Source organism: Microcaecilia unicolor, chromosome 8 (assembly GCF_901765095.1).
Source record: "Microcaecilia unicolor chromosome 8, aMicUni1.1, whole genome shotgun sequence".
Lineage (NCBI taxonomy): Eukaryota > Metazoa > Chordata > Amphibia > Gymnophiona > Siphonopidae > Microcaecilia > Microcaecilia unicolor.
This window is the reverse complement of record NC_044038.1, coordinates 50,862,886-50,881,851: the sequence shown is the minus strand read 5'-3', so window position 1 is coordinate 50,881,851 and position 18,966 is coordinate 50,862,886. Positions and strand designations below refer to the sequence as shown.

At 44.4% G+C, this 18,966-nt stretch overlaps 1 protein-coding gene across 1 annotated transcript in view; it reads right to left on the bottom strand.

Moving 5' to 3' along the window:
• Window positions 1–18,966, bottom strand: part of CFAP70 (cilia and flagella associated protein 70) — a 178,555-nt gene that overhangs the window by 152,292 nt on the left and 7,297 nt on the right. The window contains 6 exon segments of the mRNA XM_030213232.1: window positions 2,238–2,414; window positions 5,233–5,312; window positions 9,568–9,666; window positions 16,592–16,639; window positions 16,642–16,777; window positions 17,528–17,716. Coding sequence (XP_030069092.1) covers window positions 2,238–2,414; window positions 5,233–5,312; window positions 9,568–9,666; window positions 16,592–16,639; window positions 16,642–16,777; window positions 17,528–17,605 — 618 coding nt within the window. The 5' untranslated portion in view covers window positions 17,606–17,716.

Here is an 18,966-nt window from a genome sequence, read left to right as displayed (position 1 = left end):
GCTTCACATCCACCCGATCCATTCCACTCATTATTTTATACACTTCTATCATATCTCCCCTCAGCCGTCTCTTCTCCAAGCTAAAAAGCCCTAGCCTTCTCAGCCTCTCTTCATAGGAAAGTCGTCCCATCCCCACTATCATTTTCGTCGCCCTTCGCTGTACCTTTTCCAATTCTACTATATCTTTTTTGAGATACGGAGACCAGTACTGAACACAATACTCCAGGTGCGGTCGCACCTGGAGCGAAACAACGGCATTATAACATCCGCACACCTGGACTCCATACCCTTCCTAATGACACCCAACATTCTATTCGCTTTCCTAGCCGCAGCAGCACACTGAGCAGAAGGTTTCAGCGTATCATCGACGACGACACCCAGATCCCTTTCTTGATCCGTAACTCCTAACGCGGAACCTTGCAAGACGTAGCTTATAATTCGGGTTTCCTCTTACCCACATGCATCACTTTGCACTTGTCAACATTGAACTTCATCTGCCACTTGCACGCCCAATCTCCCAGTCTCGCAAGGTCCTCCTGTAATCGTTCACATTCCTCCTGCGACTTGACGACCCTGAATAATTTTGTGTCATCGGCGAATTTAATTACCTCACTAGTTATTCCCATCTCTAGGTCATTTATAAATACATTAAAAAGCAACGGACCCAGCACAGACCCCTGCGGGACCCCACTAACTACCCTCCTCCACTGAGAATACTGGCCACGCAATCCTACTCTCTGCTTCCTATCTTTCAACCAGTTCTTAATCCATAATAATACCCTACCTCCGATTCCATGACTCTGCAATTTCTTCAGGAGTCTTTCGTGCGGCACTTTGTCAAACGCCTTCTGAAAATCCAGATATACAATATCAACCGGCTCCCCATTGTCCACATGTTTGCTTACCCCCTCAAAAAAATGCATTAGATTGGTGAGGCAAGACTCCCTTCACTAAATCCGTGCTGACTTTGTCTCATCAGTCCATGTTTTTGTATATGCTCTGCAATTTTATTCTTAATAATAGCCTCCACCATCTTGCCCGGCACCGACGTCAGACTCACCGGTCTATAATTTCCCGGATCTCCTCTGGAACCCTTCTTAAAAATCGGAATAACATTGGCTACCCTCCAGTCTTCCGGTACTACACAGATATACATTTTTTACATTTTATATTTATATTTTCACGTAATAATCAAGAATTGATAGAGAAAAGAACAGAAAAAGGAAAGTAAAAAATTAACAATATATTCATCATATTACAACGTTATATAAAAAAAAATAAGTAATCTTCCTGATCTCTCGTCCACTAATAGTATGAGGGACAAGGCACAATTCCATGAAAACTATTCACTTAATTAAGTAAGAAAACTAGAAGAGAAACTAGATCCTTTATACTCGCTACGGAGTAGATGATGTTATTAATACAGATTGCACGGATGGAGACACCACAGTCCTTGAGTCTAGAAAGGAGGTTAGATGTGTTGGGTCAAAAAAAATTAACTTTCAGAACACATTTACATGGAAATTTTAACCAAAAAAGACTTCCCAACTGTAATACCCTAAGACGAAGCTTAAGAAATAGTTGCCAACGCTTTTGGGTTGTTCTTGCCACATCTGGAAACAATCTAATCTTATAGTTCATGAAAAGTTCTTCTCTGTGTCGGAAAAATTGCTTTAGAACCCAAACTCGATCGGGCTGCAACACAAGTGTTACTATTAATGTTGCCAGTTTAACACCCTGCTCATCCTCTTCAATCAATTGTGTAAGATTTAAGGTATCAAAAGAGACATCACCTCCTTCCACCATAGGTTGATTAGTATCTTTCTTTTATATGGTAACAAATTATATATCTTAGAAACTGGTGGATATGCACTTTCAGGAATCTTCAATATCTCCTGTAGGTATTTTTTAAGGGTAATGAGCGGAGCTATTGCTGGCCTTTTAGGAACATCCAGATATTTTAAAGACTCAGGGCTTGTGAATACATAATTTAACTATATATCCAACACTCAGCCCACAACTCATATTGACTTACAGCTGACAAACGTTCACAAAGACCTGTGTGGCTGATTTCATCTTGTTCGTCAACAGAGAAACATTCAACTCATGCAAAAACAGCTCAAACAGGACAACATAGAGCAGAAGCAGTAAATATATACACACACCTGGACATATATATGAACACAGAATCTCCTTCTACACAAAGCTTATATATGAATCCATTAACTGGCACTTACTTCGCCAGTCATTGGCACCTGAAGGCTAACCACATAGTTATACTGAGGTCCTATGAGGTTCCATGATTCCGGAACAGAGTAGACAGTCTCCACTGTCACCTTCAACAGGTTACCCTGTGAGAATTGCCATTCAGAAAGCAGGGGCTCAGGGACAGATACAGACACCTCCAGGCTGGGCTACAAGAGAACACAAAGAAATCATGGAAATTTCTGATGACTGACAGATCTGAACTATTGTGATTCAGGCACATGTACTTCAGGGTCAGCTGTAAGGATTTAATTGCACTAGGATGACAAAGACTGTATTTAACAAGGATCTTTTCTGCTATAGGACTTCATTTTATAAACAGAACATTGATGTGAGAAGTCCAAAAAGGTGCCTAGTTTATGAAGGCCAGATATAAAAACCAGCCCCAAAATAAGTGAAAGCAAAAACACAAACCAAAATACGCCTTCTCAGTCTATGCAAAGAACAATATTATTAAAATGTAGTTAGGACTGTCATAGGAGAGACTTCCAGACTCACTTATGTGTATTACTCACATGAGAAAAGCCAACTCTAATCATCGGTCCAACATTTTTTCGTAACTTCATGAAAAATGTTCAAAAAAAAATAACATTCTTCAAAAAATACGCCCCCCCAAAAATAGAAACGCAGCACACTTATCTTAGGAGTCAGCAAAAACACCCACACGATCACTTTTCGAGTTACTGGGATGACGAATGTGGAATTGTTTGGAAGCAACTCTTTAAGGAATAAGTCAATTTGTGAAATGCCACACCCTGAAGCAGAGCTGGCATTTGAAACACAATCATGTCAATGTTTTTGCTCACTGCTAAGTGCTCTGCATTTCTATTTTTTACATGTATTTGAAGAGTCTGAAGAATTTAATTTAATGCTTGTGCACTCACAGACCCCAGTACTCTGAATGTGTTTCCAGTCTAAAAGGGTCCACCATGGGAGGGTAATGGGAGGACTAGTGATTGATGTATTCCAAGAGATATAACAACCCAAGCCTATCACAATATTGAAGAAATAACTAAGTAAAAAAGAAGAAGGCAGAGAAGTTGGAGAGATGTGAAATAGGCTTGGGGGGGGGGAGGGAAAGGAGAAGAAGAAACAAGAACACAGTTATTAGCTATTTTGTTTACTTGTTCTAAAGTTGGAAATATGACATTATATTATATACTAGAAAAAAAGGCCCGTTTCTGACACAAATGAAATGGGCGCTAGCAAGGTTTTCCTCGGAGTGTGTATGTTTGAGAGAGAGAGAGAGAGAGTGTGTGTGTGTGAGAGATGGAGTGTGTGTGTCATAGAGAGAATGAGAGACAGATACAGTGTGTGTGTGTGTTTGTGTGAGAGAGAGTGTGTGAGAGACAGAGTGTCTGTGTGTGTGAGACTGTGTGTGTGTGACAAAGAGATAGAGTGTGATAGGCAGGGAGTGTGTCAGAGAGAGTGTATGTGACAAACAGTGAATGAGTGAGTGGGTGAGTGTGAGCCCCCCCCCCCCCCCTCTTGCAGGTCCCCCCCCCTCCCCACCCCCATCTCTCTGGTCTCAGGACCCCCTCCCCACCTCCCTCTCCCCTGCCTCACCTCCAGCCATCCATGTCCAGCAACCAGCCTCTCCCCCTACAGTTACCCATGTCCACAGACCCTCCCCTCCCCCCCTCCAGCTACCCATGTCCAGCGACCCTTCCCTTCCCCCCCATGTCCAGCAACCCTCCCCTCCCCCCGGCGCATCAAACCCCCTCGCCACCCGCAGCTGCAAGTGGTAATGGTATCTGGCCGCTGCTGCTTCCCCTGTTGAGCAGCAGCGCCCGCTACAAAAGGAAAAGAAGCGATAAATGTTTTTAAACCCATCCACCAGCCCAAATCATTCGCAAATGCACAAGTCTTACAATGCAGTCTCTGCAGCCGCTCCTCCTCTCGCCTGTCATGTCACTGCGCTCCTCCGGGGTCTTACTCCAGGGGCAGTGACGTGGAGGCGAGAGGAGGAGCAGCTGCAGAGACTGTGTTGTAAGACTCGGGCATTTACGAATGATTTGGGCTGGTGGCTGGGTTTAAAAACATTTATCGCTTCTTTTCTTTTCGTAGCGGGCGCTGCTGCTCAACAGGAGAAGCAGCAGCAGCAGCCGGACAGCGTTACTACTGGCATCTATGGGTGGCGATGGGGTTTGATGCCTCGGGGGGGGGGGGGGTGTTGATGTGCTTCGGGTGGGGGGAGGGGGTGTTTGATGTGCTTGGGGGGAGGGGGTGTTTGATGTGCCGGGTGGGGGGATTGGGTGATGTGCCAAGGGGGGGTTCTGTGGTGCCGCGCTTGTAGTTTTTTGATACGCCGCTCCCTGCCACTTGCTCTGAAGTGGCAGGGAGCGGCGCACTGACTGCTGATTCCCAGGCAGGGGGAGGAGTAAGAGCGTGTTTCCCTACTCCTCCCCCTGCCTGGGAATCAGCTGTTAGTGACGTCATCCTGGCTACGGAGCCTAGCTCAACAACTCCAGGATCCACGGACACAGGCAGTCCCACATTAGAACATTGGTGGTGAGAATTATTATATAGGATAATTGTAACAATAATAAAAAGTTGCAAACAAAAGAGAGCCCACTAAGAAGAGGGAGCAAAGCCTACAAACATGGGACAAGAACAGAGGATTTCTAAGGGAGAAGGAGAGATTGTAGAGTTGAGCAGGCAGTATGGATGGGCAAACTGGATAGGTCATTCATTATCTACCATCATTTTCTATGTTTGTGTTTACTAACATAGACCCCTTTTGACTGCCACTAATGGGCTTAAGTTACAATGGAGGTCCAGAGAGGAGGGACCTCTATCTACTGATCATATGACCCAAGTTGAGGTCCTAATCCCCAAATTTGGAACCACAGGGTTAAACTATTGCACTTGAAACTTTCATGGAAAGTACAGGCTTGAATTCAAAACATACAAGGCACTTAAACAAGCAATTTTGTGGAATTACTAGGTTTCAGGGAAGACCACAACCTTGGCATCTGTTCGAACAGTCTCTAGTGGAGTGGCTGTCGCAGGATGCAGTGGGACAGTTGTCTTGAACTTACACTCCCCTGCAAAGAAATAAGAGACGTAATCAGCTCCAAAGTTTAGAGGAAATAAGTATTACAGGACAGTACTTGCTTAATCCCTACTGACAGGGCTGTCACATGAAAGGGGTGGGGGCAAGCCAAATGATTGCATGGGATGTCAAGACAAGGCACCCTTTTGGCACCACTGCATCTCCCCTCTTCTCCCTCCGACAGCCCACATCAGCTGCTTGAATCATATGGGCCTCTGAATGATACCAGAGCAAAGATGCCAGCACTGTAGCATAAGAATCAGCCAGCGAGGGAACGAAGAGGAAGGGTGCACAGGGGCTAAGGCAGTGGTTCACAAACCTGGTCCTGGAGGCACCCCAGCCAGTCAGGTTTTTAGGATATCCACAATGAATATTCATGAGAAAGATTTGCATGCAGTGGAAGCAGGGGCAGCAACGTCCAATATGACAGATACACCCTCTCTCTCAATCATTTGAAGCACAGTGGCGTAGCTAGGTGGGGCGCAGGGGGAGCAGTCGCTCCCCCAAACAGGTTTCTAGAAAAAATGGCGCCTATGTGCCTCTTGCCCAATAGTTTGTTCTGCCCCCCTCTCAAGCAAGTCTCCAATCTTTTCCTCTGCCCAATCTCCCCGTCCGCATGGTAAGTCACTTTTACTGCCCTAAAGCGGCGTTCTCCCTCCGGCACCAGTGAATCACAGTCAGCCTTCTGCCAGCGTCGGGGCCTCTCCTCAGGCGTGTCCCACCTACTCGAATGCAACAGAGGTGGGATCCACCTGAAGAGAGGCCCTGACGCTGGCAGAAGGCTGACTGTGAATCACCGGTGCCGGAGGGAGAACAACGCTTCAGGGAAGTAAAGTGGCCACGCGGACGAGGAAGAGAGGGAGAAAGATGCAAAACTCGGGGGGGGGGGGGGGGGGGAGGAAATGGAGAAAATGCTGCCGACAGCCGAAGACCAGAGTGGAAGTGAGCCCATCTACTCCACTGTAAGCAAGGATGCCAATTGTTTCCACTTTCTACCCACCCCCCCCCCCCCCCCCCCCGCGCAGCCCTCATTTCAGTTCACTCAAAACAAAGCGAGAAAACTTATGAGATGCTGCGCCCACCTTGTCATCCTTTATTGTTGCTTCATCTTAAAAGGTGGAGGATAAAAGAAATAACAATTGAATATCACAAAAACAGTTTCAAAAATTATTGTAGTTGGTAGAAACTGCAATTATAAAGTCTATAGTTTGTGCTCATTTTTCTTCACTTCTTATATATAGATGTCCAGATTTCAGTGAGGCTATCCTGTTTCCTAATGGGTTCATCTTAACTGTAGTTGTAATCTGCCTTCGGAAGCCTGGTGTTATAAAGATGATAAAATATACTGAAATTAAATGGAAGTAGAATTAAACTCTCCCTTCATTGGGGCACATGGAATCACATCTTCATCTGTTTTGTAGACGTTTACCTTTTAGATACACAAAGGGATTATTCTGTTTTGAACGTGTTTCAGGGGCAAGTAGTTTTATAAGTCAAAATAAAATAACTATTTTGTTTCATGCAGATATCTTTTGTTTAAACAAAAATGGACTATAAGTCCCTAATTCATTCCACTGGTTTTCTTATATTTTGTTCTTGTGATGATGACTTATATTGTGCCAAAACTGAAAATTCTTATCTCTATCTGGTCAATAATAAAAGGAACACTATCTGCCCTAAAAAGTTGTTTTGTGGCTGTACATGAGGAATTGTGATATTGAATAAATAAGTGTATGTTTGTGTCCCTAGTCATGCATCCTACGTTTATATAATCCTTTCAAGAAATCCAGTTAATTGTTTAATATGGTAATACTAGGGCCCAGCTAAGAAACAGGTTATTTTGAGTTAGTCTTCATTGGACCAAACTTGCTTTCCTTGTGCCATCACTATCCAGCAGGATAGGCAGTGTCTTAAAATGTGGAGGATAAAGGATTTTTTTTTTAACAATAAAGAGTGACAACGTGGATGCAGCAGCTCATAGGTCTGCTTGCTTTGTTTTGAGAATACAGCAATGACAGCTGTGTGGGGAAGGGGAAAGTGAGATTGGCCTAATTGGTTTCAACATTTTGGTGTCACTTGGTCTCCTGTCTATTAAACCTCCTTGGAGCTGCCAGAGGATGGACTGTGTGAGCAGGCCAGGGAGATATGTGGCCCCAATGAGGATGGGGAGCGCTGAAAGAGACTGGGAAGAAGGTTAACATGGGGAGAGGGAAGGGTAAATGCTGGACAGGGAGGGAGAAGGACACAGAGTCAATACTGGACAGGGAGAGGAGAGGGACATTGGAACACAAAGAGGCAGTGCTGGAAAATGAAGAAATGGGGACACAGGGCACTACTGAAAATGGGGAGGGGGAAATAGGGGCTCTACTGAAAAGGAGGGGGATAGGAACACAGAGGGGCACTACTGAAAAGGGGAGGAGGAGATAGGGACACAGAGGGGTGCCACTGGAAGGGGGAATGGGGATATGGGGACAATGGTGAAAAAGGGGTGAGATAGGGACAAAAAGGTAATGCTGGAAAAGGGAGAAGATGGTAATGCAGGGGTAGTGCTGGAAAAAGGGGACAGATGGGGACACAGGGCAATGCTAGTAAAAGGGAGAGATGGGGACACCTGGATGGCAGATGCTAGAAAAGGGGGAGATGAGGAGACCAGGTAGGCTTGTGCTGAAAAGGGGGGGGGGGAGTTAGGAACACAAAAATGGCAGATGCTGAACTTGAGGGTAGGATAGGGACAAGGGACACAGAAGGGAGATGCTGGACAGGACAAATAGTGGTGCAGAGGAAAGAAGGATGCTGCATTTGGAGACAGAAGAAATGTAAGATGGGCAAAAGACCCTGTAAAAGCAGAAGAAACAGAGAAAAACAGAAAAGAGACAGCGGGACCAAAGCAAATGAGAAAATAAATTGTTCAAACAACAGTAGAGGGGTCCAAGTGCATTTTCTTAAGTCATTTTGGATGTACTGCAGCACAGATTTTGATGGGTAGAATCAGGGACTGCAAATCCCATATGAATTTGGGATGCAAGTTCACACTAGGACTGGTTGAAAAATCTCCCTTCTGGAACTGGATCAAATGGCAGCTCTATACACAGCTATTTGATAGTGGGGACGTAAAATGTAAGATCAGTGCCAAACAGATTTAGAGAAGGAAAGGAAGAAGACAAGAGGCGAGAGAAGAAATGGAAAGGCCAACCTGGAAAAGAATTTGTAAGACTGACTCATGGAACATGTAAGAAAAAGAATAGGACCAGCCAAATTCCCAGACAACAAAGGTAGAAATTTTAATTTAATACTTTGTAAGGACTGAGATGTACCTGCTTTGTAAAATGTACAGGAGAAAATGCATTTCTGTCTCTTTTTTACCAGTAGTGCACAGTCTATGGAGTCTGGCTTCCTTGGACAGAGAGTGTGTGTGTGTGTGTGTGTGGGGGGGGGGGGGGGAATCTCTATTTCAATTTTTTTTGTGGCTCCCTATTCTGTATTAGATTGGTAGAGTGGAATGTTGTCACAATTTTGGTTTCTGACAGGTGCTTGTGACCTGGGTTGGCCACTGTTGGATACTGGGCTAGATGGACCATTGGTCTGACCCAGTATGGCTAATCTTATGTTTATATAGATGAGGGTCTGTCCATGTTCTGCATGTGTGACTGAGGTGAAGGATTCTGCTAGCATGTAGTGTCTGTGTAGGAATGTGTAACAGTGCAGTTTGTACCAGTTTCCCAATAGTAAGTATATTGGTGCTCCACAGTCCAGTGTAATATATGTAGCACTGTCTTCTGATAGGTGGGTTAGGGCTGTTATGGTGTGGTAAGTTTTGTGTTCTAGGGCAGTCCTGGAGTACCCCTTTGCCAGTCACCACACAAACAAAAGCCCATCTGATTTAAACATGGTGTCTAGCAGTGGAAGGAATGTGTGTGCTATTCTTGAATATTTTTACTTTGTAGTTAAGAAGACAGGTTGCCTGCTCTGGCCAGTCCAGAGACCTCTTCTGCGTCCTGCCTCCTGATGTAACTTACTGTTTCCTTGTAGGCAGGACACAACAGAGACAGCCTATATTAATCACTGCCCGCCATACCACCTGAGCAACAACACAGACACTGCTGTCTAGCTGACACCAACCGGTGCCTATTTTATAAAAGTCTGCTCCCCCTGAGATCAGAACCTGGCTACGCCTCTGCTGAAGCACTGTTGGGCCTAGTGACAAGTCCTGTCCAGTGAATCTTAATTGTATCAGGTCAATCACTAACCTTGCAGCAGGGGAAACAAGGCTACCGATGCCTGCCCTAAAATTGTTGTTTTCTCCTCCTTCTGTTTCTTTTCCTTTGATAAAATTTCAAACACAGTGACTGCAAAGATAAACAGAATTGATTGGGTAGAGAGCACGTTTCCAATGCTAGTCACAGTACTGGCCACATTATTCCCCACAATGAGAAAAGCCAGATAGTACTCTCTCCCCCACCCCCCCCCCCCCCCAACTCTCCACTATAAGAACAGTCAGCAAACACTTCTATAGTACATTACTCTTTATACTGAGAACAAAGACAGAACTCTCTTACAGTGACAACAGTCATACAGGACCCTCCACCATTCTCCACTATAAGAACAGAGTACTTTTGCAGTACAGTGTTCTTCATATAAGTACTCCCTTGTGGTGAGAACAGTCAGAGAGCATTCTCCCACCATTCCCCACTCTAAGAACAGTCATCAAACATTTCTATGGTTCACTGCTCTTCATAGTGAGAACAAAGACAGTACTTCTTTACAGGAACAAGTCAGAAAGCACTCCCCCCCCCCCCCCCAAGTCAGCAAACACTTCTGGAGTACACTACTTTTTATAGTGAGAACAAAGACAGTACTCCCTTACAGGAACAACAGTCAGAGATAGTGGAATTAGAAAAGGTATAGAGAAGGGTGACCAAAATGATAAAGGGGATGGGACAACTTCCCTATGAGGAAAGGCTGAAGCGGCTAGGCCTTTTCAGCTTGGAGAAAAGATGGCTTAGGGGAGATATGATAGAGGTCTATAAAATAATGAGAGGAGTGGAACGGGTAGACGTGAATCGTTTGTTTACTCTTTCAAAAACTACCAGGACTAGGGGGCATACGATGAACCTAAAAAGTAGTAAATTTAAAACGAATCGGAGAACATGGTAAAGGCAGTTAGCTTAGTGGGGTTTAAAAAAGGTTTAGACGGCTTCCTAAAATAGGTGGGATAATGTGGGGTACAAATGTAACAAATAAATAAATAAAATAACTTGGGGAAAATCCACTGCTTATTTCTGGGATAAGCAGCATAACTGGTATTTTAAAAGTACTTTTAGAACTAGGGCTTTAAACAAAGGATTAAGGTGTTTTTTTTCCCTTAGTTCCCTGTTTCTTACTTTTCCCTTAAAAGTAAATAATAAACATATAATTTGTAGCTCTGCTTGTTAAGTGTAACCAATTATGCGTACAGTTTTGTGAGCTAGGGTCACCATCCCACTAATTCTATAACCTTAACACCTAAATGCAAATACCATTTGTGAGCTAAAATGATAGAATGCTTGGCAATTCCGCACATGAATGAAATGTTCACTTGTGTGCTGGACATGCGCTCAGCAGTAGAACATGTGTGCGCAAGTTGCATAGTGCCGAAAATGCAAGGGGGCATGGGTGGGCCATATGCCTGTCATACATGATGTGCTACATTTAGGTGTGCGCCATTACATGGCATCAGGTGGGCATGCCTAAATGTTGGCACCTAAATGCCGGCATACGCTAGTATTCTATAACAGAATATAGGTGCTCAGATTCTACTATAGAATTTGCACTCAGTGCGTTGAATTTTGGCACCCAAATTTTGGCACACTTTATAGAATTGACCCCTCCATGAATAAAGAGCCAAGTGATGCTGCTCTTTTTGTCTACATATAGGGGCCCCTATTACTAAAGTGATTAAGATTTGCAGTTAATGCAGTTTAATGTGGGATTTTACCACATGTTATCTGCAAATGTAACGTAGCAATTAGTGAAGGCATTTGTAGTTTATTTTTAATTTTAGGTCATGTTTTAATGTTCCTAGTAGTGTGGTATCTGCTCATAGTTACCCCCCAGGTTCTTTATAGTATGACTTCAGTTCTGCTTACAAATCCGTTCATTTTCTGATTAGCGCTCTCAACTCAATTATCTTAACAAGCCAATCAGCGCTGATAATTGTGACTTAACAAGCAATTATTGACACCAATTGGCATGAATGAGAATTTACACGCACAACTTTCTAAGGCTATTCTGTAAAGTGATGCATGTAAATTCTAAGATGCAGATTGGAAAAGGGGGCATTGCCATGGGTGTGGAATGGGCGGGTCATGGGCATTTCTAAAAACTATGTGTGCTGTTATAAAATATACCCGACTAGGGCAGTGGTGCTCTCTGGCTGTTGTCATTATAAACGATAGCACAGGAAGTGTTCTCACTATTACAAAGAAACTGAAAAAATGATGGCAGATAAAGATTCAAATTCAAAATTGATATCCGCTAAATCAAAACGATATCAAAGTGGTTCACAATTAAATTAATGCAAAGAAAGGGCAGAAAAAGAGAACCAAACAGAAGGCAACCCAGGTTACAATGGTAACATGCAGCTTAGTGCAGCAGTAGTTATTAATGGTAGCCAAGGCCGCCGAGAGACTAGGCCGGGCCCGGGGCAAGGCTGCCCCGCCTCCATCCCCCGCCGCTCACCCCACCGCTGCCACCCCCCCCCCCGTCGCTCCCCCCGCCGCTTCCACCCCCCATTGCTCCCCCCCCCCCCCCCCCCACTGCTGCAGTCCACGGTCTCACCTGCCTGCCTCCACGGCTCCAGGCCCCCTGCATTCAAAGTGGCAGTTGCAGATCGCCTCTCTTCTGGCCTTCCCTCCCTGTATCCCGCCCTCGCCTGATGTAACTTCCGGTTTCCGTGAGGGCGGGACACAGGGAGGGAAGGCCCGAAGAGAGGCGATCTGTGACTGCCGCTTCAAATGCAGGGGGCTTGGAGCCGAGGAGGCAAGCAGGTGAGACCGGGGACTGCAGCGCCGGTGGCCTAACCCTAGCGCCGGGCCCCCCTTGGAGGGGGAATTTTGCCCCCCCTGCCCCCCCCCTCTCGGCAGCCTTGATGGTAGCAATAAGACACTCAAGGAAAGGAGGTAATATACAAATAAAATACAGTGTGCAGGCTCCTTGGCCCAATGTGTGACAAGTAACTTTGGGAAAGCTCAACCGAAATAAAAAGTTGTCAAGGCTGTTTCAAGATCACAAGCAGACCCCGCTTCAGAAAGACATCTCCCGCACAAAGTCAGTAAACTCCCATGTAATATGGGAGACTCAGGATCCAACGACTCATTTCTTCTCTGTCTGAATAAGCAATTTTCGATCTCACCCACAGACACTTTCGGCTGCAAGATGCAGAAGAGGTGGAATGGGGCAGTGCACGAGCAGGTTTGGGAGGTGGTGTTAAAATATCATGCCAAAATATGGCTCCCCTTTAGTATCTCTGCACAAAATTAATTTAGTCTGCTAAATTATTTGGTGGCAAATGGAATTCGCTTGGAGGAGGGAAAGGTGAGTAGTGGAGTGCCTCAGGGATCAGTGCTGGGGCCGATTCTGTTCAATATATTTGTGAGTGACATTGCCGAAGAGTTAGAAGGTAAAGTTTGCCTATTTGCGGATGATACTAAGGTCTGTAACAGAGTGGACACCCGAGAGGGAGTGGAAAACATGAAGAAGGATCTGAGGAGGCTAGAAGAATGGTCTAAGGTTTGGCAATTAAAATTCAATGCGAAGAAATGCAAAGTGATGCACGTAGGGAATAGAAATCCACGGGAGACGTATGTGTTAGGCGGGGAGAGTCTGATAGGTACGGACGGGGAGAGGGATCTTGGGATGATAGTATCTGAAGATTTGAAGGTGACGAAACAATGTGACAAGGCATTGACCGTAGCTAGAAGGTTGTTAGGCTGTATAGAGAGAGGTGTGACCAGCAGAAGAAAGGGGGTATTGATGCCCCTGTATAAGTCGTTGGTGAGGCCCCACCTGGAGTATTGTGTTCAGTTTTGGAGGCCGTATCTTGCTAAGGATGTAAAAAGAATTGAAGCGGTGCAAAGAAAAGCTACGAGAATGGTATGGGATTTGCATTACAAGACGTATGATGAGAGATTTGCTGAACTAAACATGTATACTCTGGAGGAAAGGAGAAACAGGGGTGATATGATACAGACGTTCAAATATTTGAAAGGTATTAATCCGCAAACGAACCTTTTCCGGAGATGCGAAGGCGGTAGAATGAGAGGACATGAAATGAGATTGAAGGGGGGCAGACTCAAGAAAAATGTCAGGAAGTATTGTTTCACGGAGAGAGTAGTGGATGCTTGGAATGCCCTCCCGCGAGAGGTGGTGGAAATGAAAACGGTAATGTGCGTTTTCATAGGTTACTTACATCAGACGGGGGCGGGCCCAACAGCAAAGGAGACGTGAAGACAGCGAAGATGCAACAACTCGGCGTTCTTCTTGCCCGTGCAGCGCCTTAGAGAGTTGAAAGGCGCTGCGCGGGCCTGGTAGGAAGGAGGGGGGCCTGGTGGAGGGGGGGGGGAGCAGCGGCCATGATCTCGGGGGGGCAGAGCATGGGGGCGGAGAATGGTGGGAGGCGGAGCTGGGAAACAGGAAGGGAGGGGTGCCGGGGCAGCCTGAAAGTTTCTAAAATCCCACAAAGTTTGTGCCTTTTTATTTTGAATTGATGATTGGTTTGGATGCAGGGGGGAAGCGGGGAGCACTGGCATACTCGGGTGGGGATGGGCGGGGGCAAGCACGTCCATGAAGGACGCTCTTGACGAGCGCCTTTGCCCCCTCCCAAAACACACGTGTTTGTGTTTTGGGTTTTTTTTTTGTAGTTTTGACATTTGTGGCATGCACAGAGCAGCCAGCATAATGCTTGGCTGCTCTGCGCATGCTTTAGGGGACGATCATGGACGGGGATTACACAGGTTTGGTGCATTGTACTTTACAGTACCGCACCAAACTTGTGCGACTTGGTTTTTTGGTGCATTCTTCATTTTTAAAAAATCGTTAGGGACTTTAACATTTTAGAGTTTTTAACGTTTGTTTGATGCATCTGGGCCTTAGTCGAGATCAGATGGCAGAGCCGGTGGTGGGAGGCGGGGCTGGTGGTTGGTAGGCAGGGATAGTGCTGGGCAGACTTATACGGTCTGTGCCAGAGCCGGTGGCGGGAGGCAGGGATAGTGCTGGGCAGACTTATACGGTCTGTGCCAGAGCCGGTGGCGGGAGGCGGGGATAGTGCTGGGCAGACTTATACAGTCTGTGCCAGAGCCGGTGGTTGGGAGACGGGGCTGGTGGTTGGGAGGCAGGGATAGTGCTGGGCAGACTTATACGGTCTGTGCCCTGAAGAGCACAGGTACAAATCAAAGTAGGGTATACACAAAAAGTAGCACATATGAGTTATCTTGTTGGGCAGACTGGATGGACCGTGCAGGGCTTTTTCTGCCGTCATCTACTATGTTACTATGTTCTTCCTGTTTACCTCTCAAAGAACATACTCATTCAAAGGTTCTACCATCACTTTCAAGTACCACAAGCATGATCCTTTATGCTTATCCCATGCTCTCTTAAATTCTGCAGAGGTATTAGACCATGCCAGATCCTGTAAATTAAACAGCATGCTTTGAAAAGAATTTGTGCTTGTAATGGCAGCCAATGTCATTCCCTAAGCAAAGGAGATACATGTTCAGATTGCCATACTTTGCAGCAACTACAAATGATTCCTTAACTTAGTCAATATTCCTAAATACAAGACATTGCGATTGTCTAATGGGGCTTGTGTACACTTCTCTGCGTTAAGGAGTAATAGTTAATGCCTTCATCAACATAGGAGCCCTTTTACTAAGCTGCAATAGATGCTAACATGCGCCTAACCCATCTTAAAATGGCATAACGGGGGACATGTTCAGGCATCCTGCGGTAAGTGCCAAATGTATGTGCACTAACCGTGAGCTAAAATATATATATATATTTTTTTTGAGGGGGCATGTCTGGCGGGGTGGAGTGTGGGTGTTACTGCGCTATGCAGTTAGCGCTGCTACATTACCTCATGCTAACTGGATAGCATATGAATATGTGAGCCCATACCACCTACAAAACCTACACAACAGCTGCATGCCAATGGCAACATTAGCACATGCACAAATAAATAAAAAGAGTTCTCTTGTAGTCTGACTTCCAAATCCGATGTTCGCAGGAGGAAAAAGCCTCAAGAAGCTCACAAGTGCAATAAGCAACAAGAGCAGGATTGCTTCATCATTGCCACAAAAAACCTCCTTATGAGCATACATACACGTCAAATGCAAAACTGCAAAGCTGTATTCCAAAAAATATATGGAAGAGTACTTAGCTTAAATGGGTCTTGCTTAACACTCCTCTTCTCAAAATGAAGGACCGTGACCTAGCATGGCCAACGTTTCATTGCCTGCTTCAGGGTCCAATGGTCGAGAGTTGTCGAGACAGCCTCATCCATCTCTTCTCAAGGGGAAGACAGTGATCAGAAAAAATGGTGACCCTTTAAAGGGCTGACGTCAGACGCACTGAACAGCAACAGCCAATCACCTGGCAGTCTTATGGTGTAGGCTGTACAATTGCAAATGGTATTTCCAAGACCACAATCAACCATAAGCGTATTGTATTTGTCCTAGGTATAGAGTGAACACTTTCAGCACCTAATCACAAGCTGAAAACGAGTTACGATGTATGCATGTATTTTATAAAATGCACATGTACACATTTACAATGGCAGGTGTAAATTTATATGTTGGCACTGGCAGTTCTGCTGGTGCCTGGTGCTAATCAGAGGAGCTGCAGTTGTTAGGGCCAGAAAGCAGAGCAGCATTGGCATCCAGTTCAGAGAAAGAAGCGGCAGCTACCAGGGCCAGGAGCAGGAGTTAAATCTGCTGCTGCCAGTCAGACTGGAAACAGACAATCAAGGCCAGGAGGAGCAGTGATGGCAGGGGCTATGTGAGGAGCAGCTACCAGGCTGCAGGAGAAGGAAGAAAGTGGGGGAGAAAGAATGAAGGTGAGGGAGGGGTAAGGGAAAGCACAAATAAATCAAAATAAAAAGAACCAAAAGCAATTAGATAAAACCAAATCAAACACTAGTTAAAAACACTATAGATCATTTCCCCAGCTTCAAAACGTTTGGCTTATGCCTATGTTTTCTCAAACTATTTCCACCTCTGATTTAGAGTTGGAATTCCTTACAGATGACAGGTTTGTGAGCGATGTCATCCAGAGAGTTGATCCCTTCAAGCTGTAGTCAAAGCTGGAAGTGAAGTTGTATTCCACGGGTTTATTCGCAACAGTTGCGTATCTTGAGGAGTCCCCAAGAAGAACGTTATTATATTCTACTCGTACATAGGTCATAACTGACTCTGCTTTAACAGTTTTCTGTAGGACAGAAACAAAACAATTCTCTGTAATTTCTGCTACCCACACAGAACCACAAAAGTTGGATTCACAGCATTCAACAATGGAAGATTCTGAAGTCTATCAACCCTTCGCTTGCTTTCCTGCCACTGCTGTGCTCTTAACCTTCCTCTAGTGACATCTTTTTACTCTCCTATCATATGTCACAAACCAAATTCTAACTGTAGGCTGTACTCCCATCATCAGCCATTTAAGCAAATGGAAGCCCACAAGCCTGCCAACTGACTGAAAGTTACCAAGAACAGTTTGAGACTGCCTAGGTTTTTCAAACTTTTCCCCCTAAATCAATGCTTCTCGACCCTCTCCTGGAGGCACAGGTAGCTAGTCAGATCTTCATGATTACAACAATGAATATAATAGATTTGCATACAATGAGTCTCCAATACATGCAAATCTACCTCATAGGTATTTATAGTGGTAATCCTGACTGACAAGATGTGCCTCCAGAAGCTCTGCCCCAAAGGCAACAAATATCATGCTAAAAAGTGGAATTAACCAGGATAAGTTCAAGCTCTGCCTGCAGAGTTTTGTAAGCAGTGATGCTGACAGCAAGATGAAAAATACTACAGAAAACATGGCATAAAATTCTACAAGAAAAACGGGCTGCACTTAAGATTGGTAAGTATATCAAGTCTTTTCTTAACTTGTAATAAGGTCATTAACCCCTACAACATCCTCAATATCGTTAAAACAGCTAAAGAAAATCTTTACCAGGTCATGTGCTCGCAGCACTGTAAGTTGCACTTTCAGAGGAGAATTGGGTTTAGCCTCGCTGTGTGCTGTCTCCATGGTTACTGGTCAGCCAAGAGAAGAGGCAGCCCCTGCAAACTTTGAAGCCCCTCTGAATAAGAGAATGGCCTGTTGAATTGGGATCTTCTCCAAAGTATGAAACAGAAAAATCTGCATGAAAGATTATAAGAATCCAGCATAAGCTTGCCTTTAATCACAGTGAGACAAACTCCTGATTCGAAGGGAGACTTGGAATATGCTTTACAACTCCAGATAAGCAGCAGCAAAATTTAACAAAGCAACTTGTGAGTTCACATTGTTACCACATTTCAAGGAAAACAGAACAGATATATTTAATAGTAACATAGTAAATGATGACAAATACAGATCACTTGGCCCATCCAGTCTGTCTAGTTGTCCTCCTTTCTAGTAGATGATAGATTCCTAATACTTAAATAGGACCCCACGGTCATTCACAAAGGAAAAATATTCAACATTAAGGAATCTTTCACGTGCTCATCTTCCAATGTGGTATATATCATTCAGTGTAAAAAATGCAATGAAGGCTGCTACACTGGAGAAACAAGTCAGATGCTAAAGAAGAGATTTAATTTACATAGACACCATATGAAAAATGCTAGTACCAATCAGGATGTCACCTCGGTGGGACAGCACTTTACAAAACCAGAACACTATACCAGTGATTTCATGGTAAGAATCGTGAAAGGGAACTTTAAAACAATACAGGAGTGTAGGACCTTTGAAGTCAGAATGATTAAATATTTTGACACCCACCAGACAGGACTTAACAAAGATCTGGCCATTATAAACCATAAAATTGTACTGCTTTGTCACCCTCCTATCTCCATGCATATTTATTTATTTATTTATTGCATTTGTATCCCACATTTTCCCACCTCTTTGCAGGCTCAATGTGGCGTACAATACATCATGAATGGTGGAAATATCATTAGAAAATATACATTTAGTATTATAGAAGGATCTTAGTTAACATGATTATGAAAAAAGAAAAGAACATGATAATAGTATAACAAGCAGATATTATAAGACATTTCAGAATATATGTGAAGGAGTTGTGTTTGTTCATATTTGTTGATCTTTGTGGTAAGCCTTATTAAAGAGATTGGTCTTCAGTAGTTTGCGGAAGTTAGTTAGTTCGTAGGTCATTTTTAAGTTGCGCGGCAGTGCGTTCCATAACTGTGTGCTCAAGTAGGTGAAGTTTGATGCATGCATTAGTTTGTATTTTAGACCTTTGCAGTTAAGCCTCTTTTCTACAAAGCTGATTGGGACAAGGGGAAGACAAGGATAGTAGGTAAAACAAAATATGAAAGTGCTAAACCCCTACAAGAAAAGCTACACTGGCTCCAACTTAAAGAACGCATCACGTTCAAAATATGCTC